Raw genomic sequence first — 18,711 nt, 5'->3', positions numbered from 1 at the left:
CAGTGTCCCTGGCGACCATAAGTGTAGGAAGTGTGTCCAGCTGCAGCTACTGGCTGACCGCATTGCGCAGCTGGAGCTGCGGATGGATTCACTGTGGAGCATCCACGATGCCGAGGAGGTCATGGATAACATATTTAGCGAGGTGGTCACACTGCAAGTAATGGCTGCACGGGCAGAAAAGGGATAAGTGACTACCAGGCGGAGCAGTAGGCGCAGGCAGGTAGTGCAGGAGTCCCCTGTGGCCATCCCCCTCTCAAACAAACAGATATATCACCTTGAGTACTTTTGGGGGGGGGGGGGAATGGCCTCCCAAGGGAAAGCAACAACAGCTAAGTTCATGGCACCACGGATGGCTCTGCTGCACAGGAAAGGAGGAAAAAGACTGGGAGAGCCATTGTGATAGGAGATTCAATTGTAAGGGTAACAGACAAGCGTTTCTTTGGCAGCAAACGAGACTCCAGGATGGTATGTTGCCTCCCTGGTGCTAGGGTCAAGGATGTCTCAGAGCGGCTGCAGGACATTCTGAAGGGGAAGGGTGAACAGCCAGTGGTCATGGTACATGTTGGTACCAACGACATCGGTAGAAAAAGGGATGAGGTCCTGCAAGATGAATTTAAGGAGTTAGGACCGAAATTAAAAGGCAGAACCTCAAAAGGTAGTAATCTCAGGATTACTTCCTGTGCCACGTGTTAGTGAGTATAGGAACAGGAGAATAGACCAGATGAATGCGCGGCTAGAGAAATGGTGCAGGAGGGAGGGATTTCAATTCCTGGGATATCGGGACCGGTTCTGGGGAAGGTGGGACCTGTACAAGCAGGATGGGTTACACCCAGGCAGGACTGTAACCGATGTCCTCACAGGGGTGTTTGCTAGTGCTGTTGGGGAGGATTTAAACTAGAATGGCAGGGGGATGGGAACCTTAGCGGGGAGACTGAAGAGGAGGAAACAAGGATAGAAACGAAAGACAGGAAACAAAAAGGCAAAAGTGGAAGACATAGAAATCAAGGGCAAGAAACAAATAGGGCCATAGTGCGAATTAATGCTAAGTTGACTAAGAATGTTAAAAAGACAAGCCTAAAGGCATTGTGTCTCAATCCCGCAGTATCAGCAATAAGGTCGGCGAATTAACCACGCAAATAGACGTAAATGGATAGGATATAGTTGCAATTACGGAAACATGGCTGCAGGGTGACCAAGGATGGGAACTGAACATCCAGGGGTATTCAATGTTTAGGATGGACAGGCAAAAAGGGAAAGGAGGTGGAGTAGCATTGTTAGTAAAAGAAGAAATCAATACAATAGGGAGGAAGGATATTAGCTCAGAGAATCCTGATGCGGAATCTGTATGGATGGAGCTAAGAAACACCAAGGGGCAGAAAACATTGATGGGGGTTGTATATAGACCCCCAAACAGCAGTGGTGATGTAGAGGAGGAAATTAGAGATGCATGCAATAAGTGTACAACTGTAATTATGGGTGAGTTTAATCTACATATAGATTGGGCAAACCAAATTAGCAATAATACTGTAGAGGAGGATTTTTAGAGTGCGTACGCGATGGTTTTTTGGACCAATACGTTGAGGAACCAACTAGAGAACTGGCCATCCTAGACTGGGTATTGTGTAATGAGAAAGGATTAGTTAACAATCTTGTTGTGCGGGGTCCCTTGGGGAAAGAGCGACCATAACATGATAGAATTCTTCATTAAGATGGAGAGTGAGAGTTGATTCCGAGACTAGGGTCCTGAATCTAAATAAAGGAAACTATGAAGGTATGAGGCACGAGTTGGCTATGATAGATTGGGGAATGTTACTTAAAGGGTTGACAGCGGATAGGCAATGGCTAGCATTTAAAGAGCGCATGGATGAATTACAACAATTGTTCATTCCTGTCTGGTGCAGAAATAAAATAGGAAGGGCGGCTCAACTGTGGCTTACAAAATAAATTAGGGATTAGATTAGATCCAAGGAGGAGAAATATAAAATAGCCAGAACAAGCAGCAAACCTGAGGATTGGGAGCAGTTTAGAATTCAGCAAAGGAGGACAAATGGATTGATTAAGAAGGGGAAATAGAGTATGAGAGTAAGCTTGCAGAGAACATAAAAACTGACTGTAAAAGCTTCTATAGATATGTGAAGAGAAAAAGATTAGTGAAGACAAATGTGGGTCCCTTACAGTCAGAAATGGTGGAATTTATAACGGGGAACAAAGAAATGGCAGACCAATTAAATACATACTTTGGTTCCATCTTCACAAAGGAGGACACAAATTACCTCCCAGAAATGTTGGCTAACCAAGGGTCAAGTGAGAAGGAGCAACTGTATGAAATCGGTAGTGGTAGGGATTGAAGGTCAATAAATCCCCAGGGCCTGATAATCTACATCCCAGAGTACTTAAGGAAGCGGCCCTAGAAATAGTAGATGCATTGCTGGTCATTTTTCAAAATTCTATAGACTCTGGAACAGTTCCAACAGATTGGAAGGTAGCTAATGTAACCCCACTATTTAAAAAAGGAGGTAGAGAGAAAACAGGGAATTATAGGCCGGTTAGCCTGACATGAGTAGTGGGAAAATGCTAGAGTCCATTATAAAAGATGCAATAGCAGAGCACTTGGAAAACAGTGACAGGATCAAACAAAGTCAACATGGATTTACGAAAGGGAAATCATGCTTGACAAATCTACTAGAATTTTTTGAGGATGTAACTAGTAGAATAGATAAGGGAGAACCAGTGGATGTGGTGTATTTGAACTTTCAGAAGGCTTTCGATAAGGTCCCACATAAGAGATTAGCGTGCAAAATTAAAGCACATGGGATTGCGGGTAAGGTACTGACATGGATACAGAACTGGTCGGCAGACAGGAAACAAAGAGTCGGAAAAAACGGGTCTTTCTCCGAGTGGCAGGCAGTGACTAATGGGGTACCGCAGGGATCAGTGCTAGGATCCCAGCTATTCACAACATATATTAATGATATTGATGAGGGAATTAAATGTAATATATCCAGGTTTGCAGACAACACAAAGCTGGGTGGGAGTGGGAGTTGTGAGGAGGATGCAGAGCAGCTCCAGTGTGATTTGGACAGGTTGAGTGAGTGGGCAAATACATGGCAGATGCAGTATAATGTGGATAAATGTGAGATTATCCACTTTGGAGGCAAAAACAGGAAAGCTGATTATCTGAACGGCGATAGATTGAGGAAGGAGGATGTGCAGCGAGACCTGGGTATCCTTGTGCACCAGTCGCTGAAAGTAAGCATACAGGTGCAGCAAGTGGTTAAGACGACAAATCTTATGATGGCCTTCATAGTGAGAGGATTCGAGTACAGGAGTAGGGATGTCTTGCTGCAATTATGCAAGGCCTTGGTGAGACCACACCTCAAGTATTGTGTGCAGTTTTGGTCTGCTTATCTGAGGAAGGATGTTCTTGCTATGGAGGGAGTGCAGCGAAGGTTCACCAGACTGATTCCTGGGATGGCAGGACTGACGTATGAAGAGAGATTGGGTCGATTCGGCTTGTATTCGCTAGAGTTTAGAAGAATGAGAGGGGATCTCATAGAAACCTACAAAATTCTAACAGGACTTGACAGACTAGATGCAGGAAGGATGTTCCCAGTGGCAGGAGATTCCAGGACTAGGGGTCACTGCCTAAGGATAAAGGGGTAAACCATTTAGGACTGAGATGAGGAGAGCTTTCTTCACCCAGAGAGTGGTGAACCTGTGGAATTCTCTACCACAGAAAGCAGTTGAGGCCAAATAATTAAATATATTCAAGAAAGAGTTAGATATAGTTCTTAGGACTAAAGGGATCAAAGGATACGGGGAGAAAGCGGGAACAGGGTACTGAGTTTGGATGATCAGCCATGATCATATTGAATGGCGGAGCAGGCTCGAAGGGCCAAATGGCCTACTCCTGCTCCTGTTTTTCTACGTTTCTACCTAAATTTGAAGCTCATGGAATCGAAAGCAATTTAATTGACCTGGTAAGGAAATTAGCTGCGCTAGTCACTCACATGGAAACTCAGCTACAAAGCCTCATGGACAGCCTCTTCCATGCCTGTAAGGTGTTCTGCTTGACTATAAGCATCTAAGAAAATCATGGTCATGGGACAAGGCCCCTGATCACACTAAATAACACCCACTGGAAGTGGCTAGCACATTTTGCTACCTTGGGTCCACGGTGACAGACAATCTGTCCCTTGATGCAGAGCTCGATACACACATAGGAAAAGCATCTACCACCTTTGGCTAACTTGCAAAATATGCATGGGACAACACCAAGCTGACCTTTAGGATTAAGCTGATAGTTTATAAGGTCTGTGTTCTCAGCACTTTGCTGTACGGCTGTGAAACATGGCAGCTTACAACTAAGAAGAAAACAAAATTCAATAATTTCCCTCTTCGCTGTCTGTGGCACATTATGGGTATATCTGGGCAGGACAAAATCACAAATGCAACAGTCCTATCAAAGGCCCAGCTCCCAAGTGTGTTGGCACTAATCAAACAGAGGCAGCTTTGTTGGATCGGACATGTCCGCAGGATGGATGGCGGTCGCTTTCTGTATGACAAGGTATCCAGGACCAGTCGACCAGTGGGGTGCCCAAGGCTCCACTTCAAGGATGCTTGCAAGTGTGACATGAAGGCCCTAAATGTTGACTATCGCACCTAGGATCATGAGCTGGCGAAAGAGGGAAATGGCGACACATCCTGTGGACTGACATGTACTACCACGACAACCAGTTGCTGCAGCAGCTTGGCAACAGGCACAGACGTCAAAAACAACTCACACCAGAGGGTGGTGGGTGTCTGGAATTCACTGCCTGGACAAGTGATAGAGGCAGAAACCCTCAACATTTTTAAAAGGTACCTGGAAATGCATCTGAAGTGCTGTAACCTGCAAGGATACAGAACAGGTGCTGGAAAGTGGGATTAGATTGAGCGGGTAGTTTTTTCAGCCGGTGCAGACAAGATGGGCTGAATTGCCTCCTTCTGTGCTGTAACTTTTCTATGATTCTGCTTGGCAGCTCCACGTGTGGCACTTGTGACAGAACCTGCATCTCAAGGATTGACCTTCGTAGCCAACAGCATAGGTGCACCAAGAGAAGACACCCCACCTAAATAGATTGGTTGCTGCGTGTCCATCATCTTTCAAAGATGGAAGGATGCCAGCCATGGAAATTAGCTGAGTGGCAGGAGACCGAGAGTAGGGATAACAGGTAGATGCTCTAATTGACAGGATGCAACTAGTGATGTCCCGCAAGCATCTGTGTTGGAGCCGCAACTATTCACCCTATTTACTAATCCACATGTCCAAATTTGCCAATGACACTAAGATAGGTGGCATTGTAAGCAGTGTAGATCGAAGCAGAAAATTAGAGATATCGATAGATAAAGTGAATGGATAAAACTCTGGCAAATGGATTTCAATGAAGGCAAATGCAAGGTCATCCACACGAACCTAAAATGGATAGAATAGAGTACTTTCTAAATGGAAAAAGGCTAGAAACAGTGAGGGTCATTAATCATTAAAATGTCACCATGAACAGGTACAGAAAATGATCAAAAAGGCTAATGGAATGCTGGTCTTTATACCTAGAGGACTAGAATGCAAGGGTTTAGGAGTCATGCTTCAGCTATACAAAATCCTGGTTAGACCACTCCTGGAGTATTATGATCAGTTCTAGGCACCACATCTTAGGAAAGATATATTGGCCTTGGAGGGAGTGCAACATAGGTTTACCAGAATAGCACCTGGACTCCAAGTGTTAAATTATGAGGAGCAATTACACAAACTAGGGTTGTACGCCCTGGAATTTAGAAGGCTAAGGGGCAATTTGATCAAGATTTTGAAATATTAAGAGGAACACATATTGCAGATGCGGAGAGAAATTATTTCTACCAGTTGGGGAGTCTAGGACTAGGGGCCATTGTCTAAAAATTTGAGCCAGACCTTCACACAAAGGGAGCTCTCTTCTGCAAATAACAATTGATGCAGGATTAATTGTAAATTTTAAATCTGAGATGATAGATTTTATTTACTCAAAGGTATAAGGGGCAAAGACAGATATATGGAGTTAGGTCGCAGATCAGTTATTAATCTCACTGAATTGCAGAACAGGCTTGAGAGGTTAATAGCTGACTCCAGTTCCAAATTCAAGACAAACTACAGAGATAGGGAGGAGGCGAGGCCATGGAAAGATTTGAAAACAAGGACGAACATTTTAAAATCAAGACATTGCTTAACGTAGGTCAGTGAGCACATTGGTGATAGGTGAACGGGACTTGGTGCAAGTTAGGACACGGGCAGCAGAGTTTTGGATGATTTCAAGTTTACGGAGGCCAGAATGTGGGAGACCAGCCAGGAGTGCATTGGAATAGTCAAGTCTAGAGGTGATGAATGGGAGATAGCAATAGAATCAATAGAAGGATCTGCTAGAGCGGGAGAGAGGAAGCTCGCGTGGAGCATATATGCCAGCATAGACCAGTTAAGACAAATGGCCTGGTTCTCGATTGTATAAGTTATGTAATTCTATTAGCTGTCTGGATACACCCACTAGTAGAAATATATACTGAAGTTGAATGTTTACTTCGCCTTTGTGTAGTATTGTATATTCAATCATTTTATTTGGTAACATTCCTATGAAGCACCTTAGGATGTTTTACTCTGTTATAGGTGCTATACAAATGCAACTTGTTGTAGTCTTAGAGGTTACAGTTTCATTTTAAATAAGTCACCATGGTAGACAAATATAACAGAGAGAAGGTCTTTGAACAATTTCATCTTGTACCTCAAGAAACTGCCTGTGCTGGACAAGGCCCACAAGAAAGACTGATTTGATATGGTCAACATCTTCGTTCTCCTAAATCAGATCTGCAAGTACGTCATTTTGTTTGGATATTAAACTTTGAAAAAGCGTAACTTTGTTTTTGAGCATATAGGTCAAAACACCTCGTATAGAATCACATTAAGCTAGGTTGCCAACGCCCTGCAGGCTGGCATCAGTTTCACTCCAGAGAAAAAAGGTGCCATTGGCTGGGAAAAAAATTTAAGAACTGTCAATAGATCAGACAGTTCAAGAGGGAGAGTAGCGACAAATGTGCTTCCCTTGTAACCTATCAGCACAGCTTTATCCACCAGCCTCTCCAACTCAGTTCTTACTACTGTAAATCTTTTGAACTTTAGCATGGAAGACATTAAGGTCACAACTATAGGTGTAAGTTCTGGTTCAAGTAGCAAAATGACTCCCTGCATCCAAAACAAATGCATGCTTTTAGATCACCCAGTGTGGAACAAAACACAATTTGGTTGAGATCCCTATCTCAGCAACACTAGTAACAGCACAAATGCAACAGAGAGGCCTGGAAACAAGTTGGCTGGGCAACCTCCTCAACTGCAGGTGGCCTGTGATCCAGGAAATTAGAATGGTGTGGGAAGCAGGAAAGAGTGAAAGAGCAAAATTAGAGGATAACTGATCCTGAGAGATGGATCTGTTTTTCACAATTTAATGAAGCAAAAACTTTTTTAAAAACTTCTTTTTTGGTATATACTATTGCTGCAACCTCCCAAGTTGGTCATCACTATCCTCAAGGACACCAGCCCTGATTGTTTAATTTGGGGTTAGTCAACCAATTTTCATGTATTTAATGTCAAATAGTGCTGCAATAACAAAAAAATTAAAAATTCTACAAGAGATTCTCCCATGCCAACTGTTTTAGTACAATACCAAGTCGTGCGTTAAAACAGAATTGCTTGCATAGTAAAACAAAAACTCCATACAAGCTTGGGTTGGAAATGTCAGAATGGAAGGCTTTGGTCTGTTGTACCCTTCCACACCACCACCCCCCCCCAAAAAAAACCTGAACAAACTCATCTTAACTAGAAAACATGAACACTGTCATCAACCATGGCTCAGTAGTAGCACTCTTCCCAGAGTCAGATTCTTTTGGGGGGGGGGGGGGGTTCAAGTCCCAATCCAGAGACTCGAGCACAAAATCTAGGCCAACACTCGATGAAGTACTGTGGGATTGCTTTACTGTTTTTACTGTTGGGAGGTGCCACCTTCAGGAACATTCAACCATTGACCTGTCTGCAAGATGTAAAAGAACTGTGGCACTATTTTAAAGAAAAGTTAGGGGAGCTATCCCTGCTGTCATAGCCAACAATTATCCCTCAACATCACCAATACATATTATTTGATCATATTGCTGTTTGTGAGTGCACAATTGGGTGCCTCATTTTATACTTTACAACAGTACTTAATTTGCTGCAAAGCACTTTAAGATGTCCCAAGGTCATAAAAGGCACAATGTAAATACAAACCTTTAGCAGTAGGAATAATTTAAACATGATTACAGTAGTTATTGTCTCATTTACCTATTTTATACTACAAAAGATACTTTGTTAACCCATGATACAAACGAACCTTTGAGAGGTCAAATATGGAGCCTCCCAACAGACAGAAATAGACAAACTAAATTAACTCCTTAACAGACTTAAAATGGCCTTTAAAAGGTAGATAAAATTTCAAGGATATAATCAAGCAAAGTTCAAATAAAGTCCACAAATCAAAATATACTTTTTAATCTCACTTCTCAGACGCATCCAGGTTGTACCTGAACCCTCAGATGTGTCAATTATTCATTCATCTCAATTTAGTCTACTGTTAGTAACCAGGCTGTATATTATAAAAAGTATTTCCAATTTACCTCCTGTACACCCAAAACCTGTTAACAGATTGCAATCGTGATTGGTAGATATAATCAATGCAGCACGTTTATTGGTCCTACTTTGATCCCTTACAGTACACTGCCGTAATGATTGACTGTTTATTCCTCTCATTCCTATTCTACCATATTACTCGTGTGATTTTAAGGCTACAAAACACATTATGCACAGCATTCTACCGTCCGACTTACTGATCAAAGCCTATATTAACGTTTCAATCACATCCATGTTCCCAATTAATCATTTTTTCATCCCATCAACGCTCTCCACCGGATTTCCCTTCATCACCACCTAGACCATTTATTATATGCTGCTTTCTACGCCGTAACGGGACTATTTTCCCCACACAATCCCAGCCAAAATACCCCATTCTCCTCAGCAAAGTCCTACAGCATTTTAACCATGTAGAGCCTCAGTCCCCGGGATAGAAACATACTACCTTTTGCCATAAATGCACGGTGAGATGCCCGCAGCAACGTCTCAATGGTAACCGGGCCTAGTCGGCCACCCAGAGCAACCGACTCAACTTTCTTTCTTTACTTATTTATTGCAGTCTCGCTTAATGGAAAGGCTGAGCATGTTCAACTGCCCCATAACCACATACCCAACTTCCATCTCCTTTATCTCAAACCATAACACACATTTTATACAACTGTTTACCTACATAAAGGGCAGGCTGCAGAACCGAAACTGTGCGATGGTCAGCGACAAACACAACCCCACACTCCCAACACAAGTCGGCGCGCTGTAACTGGGCATGCGTCTTACATCACAAAGGCTGAAGCGCCTCGGTTTTACACCCAACCCCCTCCAAATTCCCCCGAGATGGCTTCAACTCGCTTCCCCTCTTTTTCTTCCCTTCCAGATGGTTTCAACCCAGCATTTAGCCCCGCCCCCTTCGACCGGCCTCGGTGGTTGGGAGGCAGGGTGGCGCGCGTGACGTCTTAATGGTTTTTGCGATGTCACGTGGGCAGCCAAGGCAGCATTTGAAGCGGGGCCGGTAAGATGTCGCTGTCTGTGAGGAAAGGTAAGTTAAGAAGGACGGTGAGGGGACAATAAAGGTCAAAATGGAGCAGCTGGAGATTACACAATTTATTGTATTGCTCAACATTAACCGTTTTTCAAAAATGAGACCTGTTTGAGGTGGAGGGGAGGGACGCCAGGTTTTTGGTATGATGAACTTGCAGTTGAGTCTCCCTGACGAAGGGTGGCTGGTGCAAGGTTACAGTAAACTTGGGCTGGTGTCTAGTTTGCAGATTCAGTACAACCTTTTGTTTTTAAATGATCACAGATGTCAAAAAAATCTGGCAAGGGTTAACGTTTCAATGGAACAATCCTCATACGCGATAACGATATTTCCCTAATTAAATTTCAAAACAAACGGAGTCCCACGAATATAAAAACAAAATACAGGGGATGCTGGAAATTTGAACAAAACGCACACACAAAAAAAGGCTGGAAATACTTAGCCAGTCTGGTAGCATCGCTGGAGAGAGAAACAGTCAACATTAACTTATCAGATGATGAAAGGTCATCGACCTGAAATTTCAACTGGAGGGAAAAAAAACTTACAGGGCTACAGGGAAAAGGCGGAGACGTGGGACTAGTTAAATTGCTGTTGCAGAGATTTGGCATCATCATTCTGTGATTCTTTGAAGAAATTTCTTATCTTAGTCCTAAATGGCCTACCCCTTATTCTGAGACTGACTCCCAGTTCTATGCTCTGTAGCCAGAGGAATTCAGCATCTACCCTTGTCAAGCCTTCTCAGAATTTTATCCCTGTTGGATGGGGCATGGTTAACCAAAACACTGAGGAGGCAGGTTGGCATTATAAACATGTTAATGAGACTGAACCTCCAGTTTACTTGTGGCTGGACTGGTTTCCTGGGCCTCCAAAAAACTCAGCAGCTGCAGTGAGGCAATGACAGCTGGTGGGGTGGTGTTGTGGAATGGAATCCTTGTGGGCCAGGAGGAGCAGCAGTGCTTCTTCCCAGCCCTCCAAGCTCCATCTGCCCCCATCCTGGGGCTAGGAATTGGAACACATGCTGCCCATCAGAGCCAAGGATGAAACAGTTCTCTCTCTTTCCCCCACCCTCTGCTCCACCAGCCAGAGGTGGTGATTGGAATCACTTTCATCTCATCAACCCATCCATTGGGAATTGGAACTCCACCCCACCCCTAACCTTGTGGCAAGGGATCAGAACCCCCACCCCCAGTTCTGAGTTCGAACCTACATTGTGCTGGGGTCCCCCCACTTCAGTATTCTGTGCCTGACTGGAAGCCAAGCCTGTCAGTCAGTCTGACTTCTGGATAGGCAACCTGTCTGTGCTGTGTCAAACAGGCTGAAGAGTTAAAACAACATACAGAGGGAAACCCAGGCTTTCGGGTTTCCTCACTTGCAATTGGGTACCCCCGGTTCCGGTGGGTCCAAATGTTAAAATTTCCCCATTTGTATTCTCCTCATGGCTTACTTTCCTATCTAACTCTGTGTTGTCAGCAAACTTGGTTACATTGCACTTAGTCTCTTTTATCTTGTATGATCAACATACATGGAAGCCAATGTAGAATAATGCAGCACAGACGGAGGCTATTTGGCCCATTGTAAACAGCTGACACACTGATCTTTGAGGCACTCCACTAGTGACATCCCGCCAACCCAAAAATGACCCATCTAGTCCTACTTTGTATTGTGCCCTTTAACCAATCCTCTATCCTTGCTAATATGTTGCCCCTCCAGCCCCATGAGTCCTAATCTTGTGTAACAACATGTGGCATCTTATTGTATTTTGAAAATCCAAATATACCAATGGTTCCCTTTATCTATCCTGCCAGTTACATCCTCAAAACCTCCGAATAGATTTGTCGAGCACATTTGCCCTTTCATCAAATCACGTTGATTCTGCCTAATCACTTTACGATTTTCTCGGTGCCCTGTTACCTCTTCCTTAATAATGGATTCCAGCATTTTTCCCAACAGCTGGTGTGGGCCATCTAACTTATGGTTCACAGTTTTCTCTTTCCCTCCTTTCTTGAACAGCGATGTTACATTTGCTACCTTCCAATCCACTGAGACCATTCCAGAATCTAGGGAATTTAGGAAGATCAAAACAAATGCATCCACTATTCTTGCCCCCACCTCATTTAGAATCCAAGGATGTAGGCCATTGCAGGCATATGTTATTTATTTTGGTAAGGACATGCCAGAATTTAAAAAAAAAACAGACATCTCAAAATTGAAACTCTGCTAATAAAACAGAGACTGATGATCTAGATGGCTCTAAATTATTGTAGTTAATGTGCATTAGGTAGAATTGTCTAAAAGGTGAGTTAAAGAATGCTAAAAGAGAATTGTCTTGATGAAATCGTGTTTGGCAAATCTGCTTCCTTTGTGGGGGGTGAGGGGGAAGAAGAACCACCATTATTTTCATTGTGACAACATCACGGCCAAAAAAATGATGTGTTTTCAATCATGTTTTGTAAATAAATGGATAAAATGAATGAAATTAATTTCCTTTTTAAAAATCCTCGAGAAATTATGGAATGAGTTAAATTGATAAGGAATGGGAAGAGAGGGAGCTAGGAAGGAAAAATAGGTGCCTTATGTTTTCCATGAATGGTATTAAAATGACGAATAGTGAAGTTGAAAGGGGCTCAACCTGAACGAATCAATGGGTCATAAAGAATGTGTATGTATTCGGGTCAGACCACATTAAGAATGTGTTCAGTTTTGGCCACTTAGATAAAAGGGACACAATCTAGGTCTGGCTCCAGGTGATGCCGAGAAGAGGCGACAATATGGGGAGAACTTTTTTTCTTCATCTTGAAAGGAAGTGACTAAGGATGTACCTCACTGAGGTATATACAGGTTTCAACTTCTGTCAGGAACAGCATTTTTCATGTGTAGAATGGATTTTGGGTAGGATAGTGGAGGCAACCAGCCTGGAGTTATTTCAGAACTAAGATGTTGCTGGAGAAGAGGGGCTGTCCATTAGTTTTGAATGAACAAGCTAGAATGGGCCAAATGGTCTTCCTTGGGTCTATCAAGTGACAAAATTAACCCAAGAAATTACATACAAACAATGGCTTAAAATACATTGAGCTCGGAAGGAATTAAGTAGCACAGTAAGTTACAATGCTCTACACTAGCATCTAGGACCATCCAGTCCATATTGAAGGGATGGATTAGAATGAGAGAGTTGGAAGGCATGAAATATAGTTGTATCGATAATGTTATTGTGAATGTACTGCAATTTTGTTTGTACTGGGTTTATTATTACTAAAATATAGAAGGTGCAGGTTTGCCTATTTTGTCCCAGGAGAATTTCCATTCCAAGACACAAAGGCTGAAAGAAAAGGGTGGACACGTTTCACCAGGCCTTCCATCACTTTGTATCATTTCCAGATTTACAGGGTTTCCTTGGGCAAACAAAACCGTACCTCTAAGAGGTGCGAGCCAACTTCTTTAATGTAAATGAGATGTGAGGGGGCAAAAGAGCATCCAAAAGGTCAGTTCTATATTTTGAAAAACACACACAGCTGATCTACAGCAGCCAGAAGGCCCCATGGGCAACAGCTGAAATTCAGCAAATCAAAGCGACCAGATCTAAACTGCACTTGAAAATCCTCCCCCTTTGGCCAGGTGTAAGTCACGTGCCTGGGCTTCCTCCCAGGCTACGTGGCTGACTGGGACAAGAAATACTGGTACTCATGGGCCTGGGCAGTTGCAGCATGCTTTTAGGTACAGTGGTCTTGTCTAACACCGGGATAGATAGGGGGTAGGTGGAGGGTATGGGGTAAAATAAGTCGCATAATCTTGAAACTGGTTCATCTTGCATACTTCTTTGCTTTGATATGTGTACGCAACTAATGCCATGTACCTTTTGTGTTTAAACTTTTCACTGCCAAAAGCAGTGTTGCTGTTCTCAGTAAAAAGTAATGGTAAGTTTGTGAATTTCCCACAGGCACAGGTTGGATGGTTTTTCAGTAAAGAATTATGTGGACAAATGAAATGTTCATACTTAATCCACAAGCTGAAAATCTCAGACAGATTTTGTCCTTCCAAGTAGAGGGAACATAGAAACATGCAGGAGTAGGCCATTCAACCCTTCGAGCCTGCTGCGCCATTCATTATGATCATGGCTGATCATCCAACTCAATAACCTGTTCCCGCTTTTGCCCCATATCCTTTGATCTCTTTAAACCCAAGAGTTGTATCTAACTCCTTCTTGAAAATATACAATGTTTTGGCCTCAACTACTTTCTGTGGTAGTGAATTCCACAGGTTCACCACTCTCTGGGTGAAGAAATTTCTCCTCATCTCAGTCCTGAATGGTTTACCCTGTATCCTTAGACTATGACCCCTGGTTCTGGACTCCCCCACCATCGGGAACATCCTTCCTGCATCTACCCTGTCGAGTCCTGTTAGAATTTTATAGGTTTCTATGAGATCCCCCTCTTCTGAACTCCAGCAAGTATAATCCTAACTGACTCAATCTCTCCTCATATATCAGTCCTGCCATCCCAGGAATCAGTCTGGTAAACCTTCGCTGCACTCCCTCTATAGCAAGAACATCCTTCCTAAGATAAGGATTCCAAAACTGCACACACTAATCCAGGTGTGGCCTCACCAAGGCCTTGTATAATTGCAGCAAGACATCCCTGTTCCTGTACTCTAATCATCTCGCTATGAAGGCCAACATACAATTTGCCTTTTTTACGGCCTGTTGGACCGTTGGTATGCTTACCTTCAGCGACTGGTGTACGTGAACACCCAGGTCTCGCATATTCCCCTCTCTCAGTTTATAATTGTTGAGATAATCTGCCTTCCTGTTTTTGCTACCAAAGTGGATAACCTCACATTTATCCACATTATACTGCATCTGCCATGCATTAGCTCACTCACTCAACTTGTCCAAATCCCCCTGAAGCCTCTCTGCATCCTCCTCACAACTCACCCTCCCACCCAGTTTTGTGTCATCTGCAAATTTAGAGATATTCCATTTAGTTCCCTCATCTAAATCATTCATATATATATGCTCAACTTTCTGAAACAAGACTGAGATGCATTGGTCACAGGTCAGCAATTGGTACTGACATTGATGGGGGAATTTGAGATGATAATTGAAGAATATTACAGAAAATAATGTTTAGCGCATCATAAAAATATATTGGTTTAAACCTAGTTTATTTTCTTGGAGCATATTAGTGCTAATGCATTAAATAAGCCTCGTGATAACACTGATAATTATGCTTATTGTGATTTGGTTGTAAGCATATGTTAGACTTATTGATATTTGTGCCTAAGCCAAAATGAAGAGTACTTTTCAGCTGTATTTGCCTTATTCCAGAAGAGATTTTTCTTGAGATTTAGGGGCCTTCCATGGATCATATGCCTGCTGTTTGTTAAAATAGGAAAGTGTCTGAGTCCAGGAGTACAGGTGCAGGTTTACTGCTAAAGCTCAGTGAATCTGGATTAATAGTTTCCCTTGTGAATTGAGAATAATCATGTGGAAACTTCAGAGATCAAGTGACTTATGTTTATTCAACTAGAACATCTTTACTAGCTAGTCTAGAGAGATCAATGAACATTTACAGATGTGAACAGCAGGAACAGATCATAGGTGCCTTTTGATGAATACTGCTTTGAAATCTATCCGTTCTTTTTCTCCCATACCATAGAAATTACACATTAACGGCATGCAACATTATTAATGAGTAAAAGTTACAGCTAATAATGTATTAAGTGAGATATGCTATGAGTTGCAATGTGCCATTTTTTGTTGCTATCCTTAGTCCCCTGCTACTTCTCATCTACATTGTTATGACCAGGTGAGAAAGGGGTCTAGGGGTTCCCTCTCAGCCTTTGCCTGGTTTGACCGTAACAAGGTTTAGTTTTTAAAACACTGTTTTTAGCTCCCCCTCAGTGAATCATTGTCCACTGCTGTCCAATTGGACAGCAAAGAAATCAACCAGGCAAGTTTTCGTAAACTTGCACCTTTCTTGTTTAAATTTATTAACCTTAAAACTCTAATTCGGTTAAAACGAATATGCGATGCAACCATACTAGCATGCATACGCGATAAACACACATGCGGATAGAGACAGAAAAGTAGAAAGAATGAAGAGGAAAAGTTTGAATCAATAGCTGGGGTTTATTTACTGTTCTTTGAGGTTGATGTAGAGTCTTTGATTGCAGTTAAATCTTGACATTTCATTGGGGCCCAGTGGACGCTTTCAAACTTGTTTCAATGTAGGAGTCTTCTCTTGAGATTTAAGTGGATCTGGAAACTCATGAGAGAGAGACAGGCAGGAGAGAGGCTCGCTCTTCAAGTTCAGTTGCAGTCTAACCCAAACTGTTCTGTGAGCAGTTCAAAACCAAACCTGGGCCAGCAGGCTAGTCATATGATTAGTTTCTTTTAAAACAAACTCCACTGCATTTTTGTGGATTCCTTTCATCTTAGCAGACACCCGCAATTGGGGTGGGGGGTGGGGAATGGAATGCTGGCTTGTTCCATATTCAGTGTCTGGTAATCAAAATCCATTTGGGTTAATTGGATCAGGGAGCAGTTCTATTGTCCCTCCAGGCAACTGTCTCTTCGCATGCAAAAATGTTTCCAATCACTGCTGTGATTTCTTGAAACAAGTTATCTTTTCAGTCCAGCAACAATTTAAAATTAATGTTCATATGACAATTAATATGCCTCATTCTTGGTAGGTGGGGTCTTCATGACAACATACTGCTAAGGGCTTTTTTTATTTTAACTTTAAAAAATGTTGGAGAGAAGGCACCTCAAAATGGCAGCACCCACTCTCTTACTTACCTGACAAGACAACCTGCTGCTTCTTCAGTGCTGGAAGACTTCTTTCTGGTTCTCCAGCTTCTAGTATGGCTTAGGTGGAAATGTGGAATGTATGTTCGTAGAGTCCACCCGCCGTTCTTAATTGGACAGCGAGCCCTCCCTCTGACCGCTAATTGGAGAATTTGGTAAAAATCGTAGCTGGGTGACTGTTTTCCACACAGTGCGGGCTTCTGACCCCCATTTGACCCTGATGGAGTCCCAAAGCCTCTGGGGAAATTCTTGCCCATGGTGTCGGTTCTCGGTTTTTTATAGTCCCATGTGGAGTAAGCCATTGACCATAGGGTCTGTAAGGTCCCCAACCTACTATTGACCTCAATATGCCATTAATGGATTGACGTTCTGGCAATTTATGACTCAAATCTGGCGCAACATGCGCAAGTTGCTAAAATGTCCATTAAGCAGCATTCGCTGCTCAACATGCCATTCCACAAAATTCAGGCCCATTATTAATCAGGCAGATTGTGTTTGAAATTTCCTGCAATGTTGCACAACATGACATTCAGTGGACAGTATTGTTTCAATTATTGTATAGCTGATTCGTGAACATGACCTGTTTCTGCCATCTCTATTTTAGTCCAGCTATTTCATTCCAAGTTTCCCCCCTAGTATCTGCATTCTTTATTATTAGATCTATTTCAGTTATTTGCTGGAAACATTCTTCAATCTTTGAAAACAGAGAGAAAAGGCAATAGTTAAGAAGCTGTATATATTTTGAAAATTGAAAGGGCATTGTATAACTGAAGTGCATCTTGGCTCTTTTTCCATTTTCTTCCTTTCTGTGGTTATTACTTCTTCTCCCTGCTGCTTTCACATGCTTTCAAGTCCTCTGAAGAAGGAAGTTTCCTCCACACAAGATCAGGGGGCAGGTTGTTCAACCTTGCCCGTCTAAGAGCGAAGTCCAAAGTACGGAAAGTCCTCATCAGGGAATTCCTCTTTGCTGACGATGCTGCTTTAACATCTCACACTGAAGAGTGCCTGCAGAGTTTCATCGACAGGTTTGCGGCTGCCTGCAATGAATTTGGCCTAACCATCAGCCTCAAGAAAACGAACATCATGGGGCAGGACGTCAGAAATGCTCTATCCATCAATATTGGCGACCACGCTCTGGAAGTGGTTCAAGAGTTCACCTACCTAGGCTCAACTATCACCAGTAACCTGTCTCTAGATGCAGAAATCAACAAGCGCATGGGAAAGGCTTCCACTGCTATGTCCAGACTGGCCAAGAGAGTGTGGGAAAATGGCGCACTGACACGGAACACAAAAGTCCGAGTGTATCAGGCCTGTGTCCTCAGTACCTTGCTCTATGGCAGCGAGGCCTGGACAACGTACGTCAGCCAAGAGCGACGTCTCAATTCATTCCATCTTCGCTGCCTTCGGAGAATACTTGGCATCAGGTGGCAGGACCGTATCTCCAACACAGAAGTCCTCGAGGCGGCCAACATCCCCAGCTTATACAGACTACTGAGTCAGCGGCGCTTGAGATGGCTTGGCCATGTGAGCCGCATGGAAGATGGCAGGATCCCCAAAGACACATTGTACAGCGAGCTCGCCACTGGTATCAGACCCACCGGCTGTCCTTGTCTCCACTTTAAAGGCGTCTGCAAACGCGACATGAAATCCTGTGACATTGATCACAAGTTGTGGGAGTCAGTTGCCAGTGTCCGCCAGAGCTGGCGGGCAGCCATAAAGGCGGGGCTAAAGTGTGGCGAGTCGAAGAGACTTAGTAATTGGCAGGAAAAAAGACAGAGGCGCAAGGGGAGAGCCAACTGTGTAACAGCCCTGACAAACAAATTTCTCTGCAGCACCTGTGGAAGAGCCTGTCACTCCAGAATTGGCCTTTATAGCCACTTCAGGCGCTGCTTCACAAACCACTGACCACCTCCAGGTGCTTATCCATTGTCTCTCGAGATAAGGAGGCCAAAGAAGAGGTCCTACTCACCAATTACTCCTGTGCTACTGACATACATTAGCTCTTAATCTGCTTAGCCCTCGATTTTTAAAATTCTCATTCTAGTTTTCAGATCTCTTCATGGCCTTTCCCTCCCTATCTTTGTAATGTTCTCCAGCCCTACAAAGCTCTGAGATCTTGGCACACCTCCAGTTCTGGCCTTTTGCGCATCCCTGATTCCT

The 18,711-nt window shown here is 43.2% G+C and overlaps 2 protein-coding genes across 5 annotated transcripts in view; one reads left to right on the top strand and one right to left on the bottom strand.

Moving 5' to 3' along the window:
* The window catches only part of yod1 (YOD1 deubiquitinase), a 36,171-nt gene extending 26,680 nt beyond the window's left edge, over positions 1–9,491 (bottom strand). The window contains exon 1 of one of the 2 annotated variants that reach the window (XM_068057258.1): positions 9,387–9,491. In XM_068057258.1, coding sequence (XP_067913359.1) covers positions 9,387–9,481 — 95 coding nt within the window. In that variant the 5' untranslated portion in view covers positions 9,482–9,491. Of the gene's footprint in view, positions 1–9,161; positions 9,181–9,386 lie in introns of those variants that run through there. The other variant, XM_068057260.1, reaches the window with a different exon arrangement.
* A 144-nt stretch (positions 9,492–9,635) lies between these two features.
* The window catches only part of LOC137383889 (6-phosphofructo-2-kinase/fructose-2,6-bisphosphatase 2-like), a 105,759-nt gene continuing 96,683 nt past the window's right edge, over positions 9,636–18,711 (top strand). Inside the window, exon 1 of one of the 3 annotated variants that reach the window (XR_010977481.1) lies at positions 9,636–9,749. Coding sequence is in view for 1 of the 3 variants with exons in the window: in XM_068057257.1 (XP_067913358.1) it covers positions 9,728–9,749 (22 nt within the window). In the remaining 2 variants the exon portion in view is untranslated. The remainder of the gene's footprint in view (positions 9,750–18,711) is intronic. The other 2 variants (XR_010977482.1, XM_068057257.1) reach the window with 2 other exon arrangements.

Source organism: Heterodontus francisci, chromosome 25 (genome assembly GCF_036365525.1).
Source record: "Heterodontus francisci isolate sHetFra1 chromosome 25, sHetFra1.hap1, whole genome shotgun sequence".
Lineage (NCBI taxonomy): Eukaryota > Metazoa > Chordata > Chondrichthyes > Heterodontiformes > Heterodontidae > Heterodontus > Heterodontus francisci.
The sequence above is the reverse complement of the archived record's forward strand: the minus strand, read 5'-3'. Positions and strand labels throughout refer to the sequence as shown.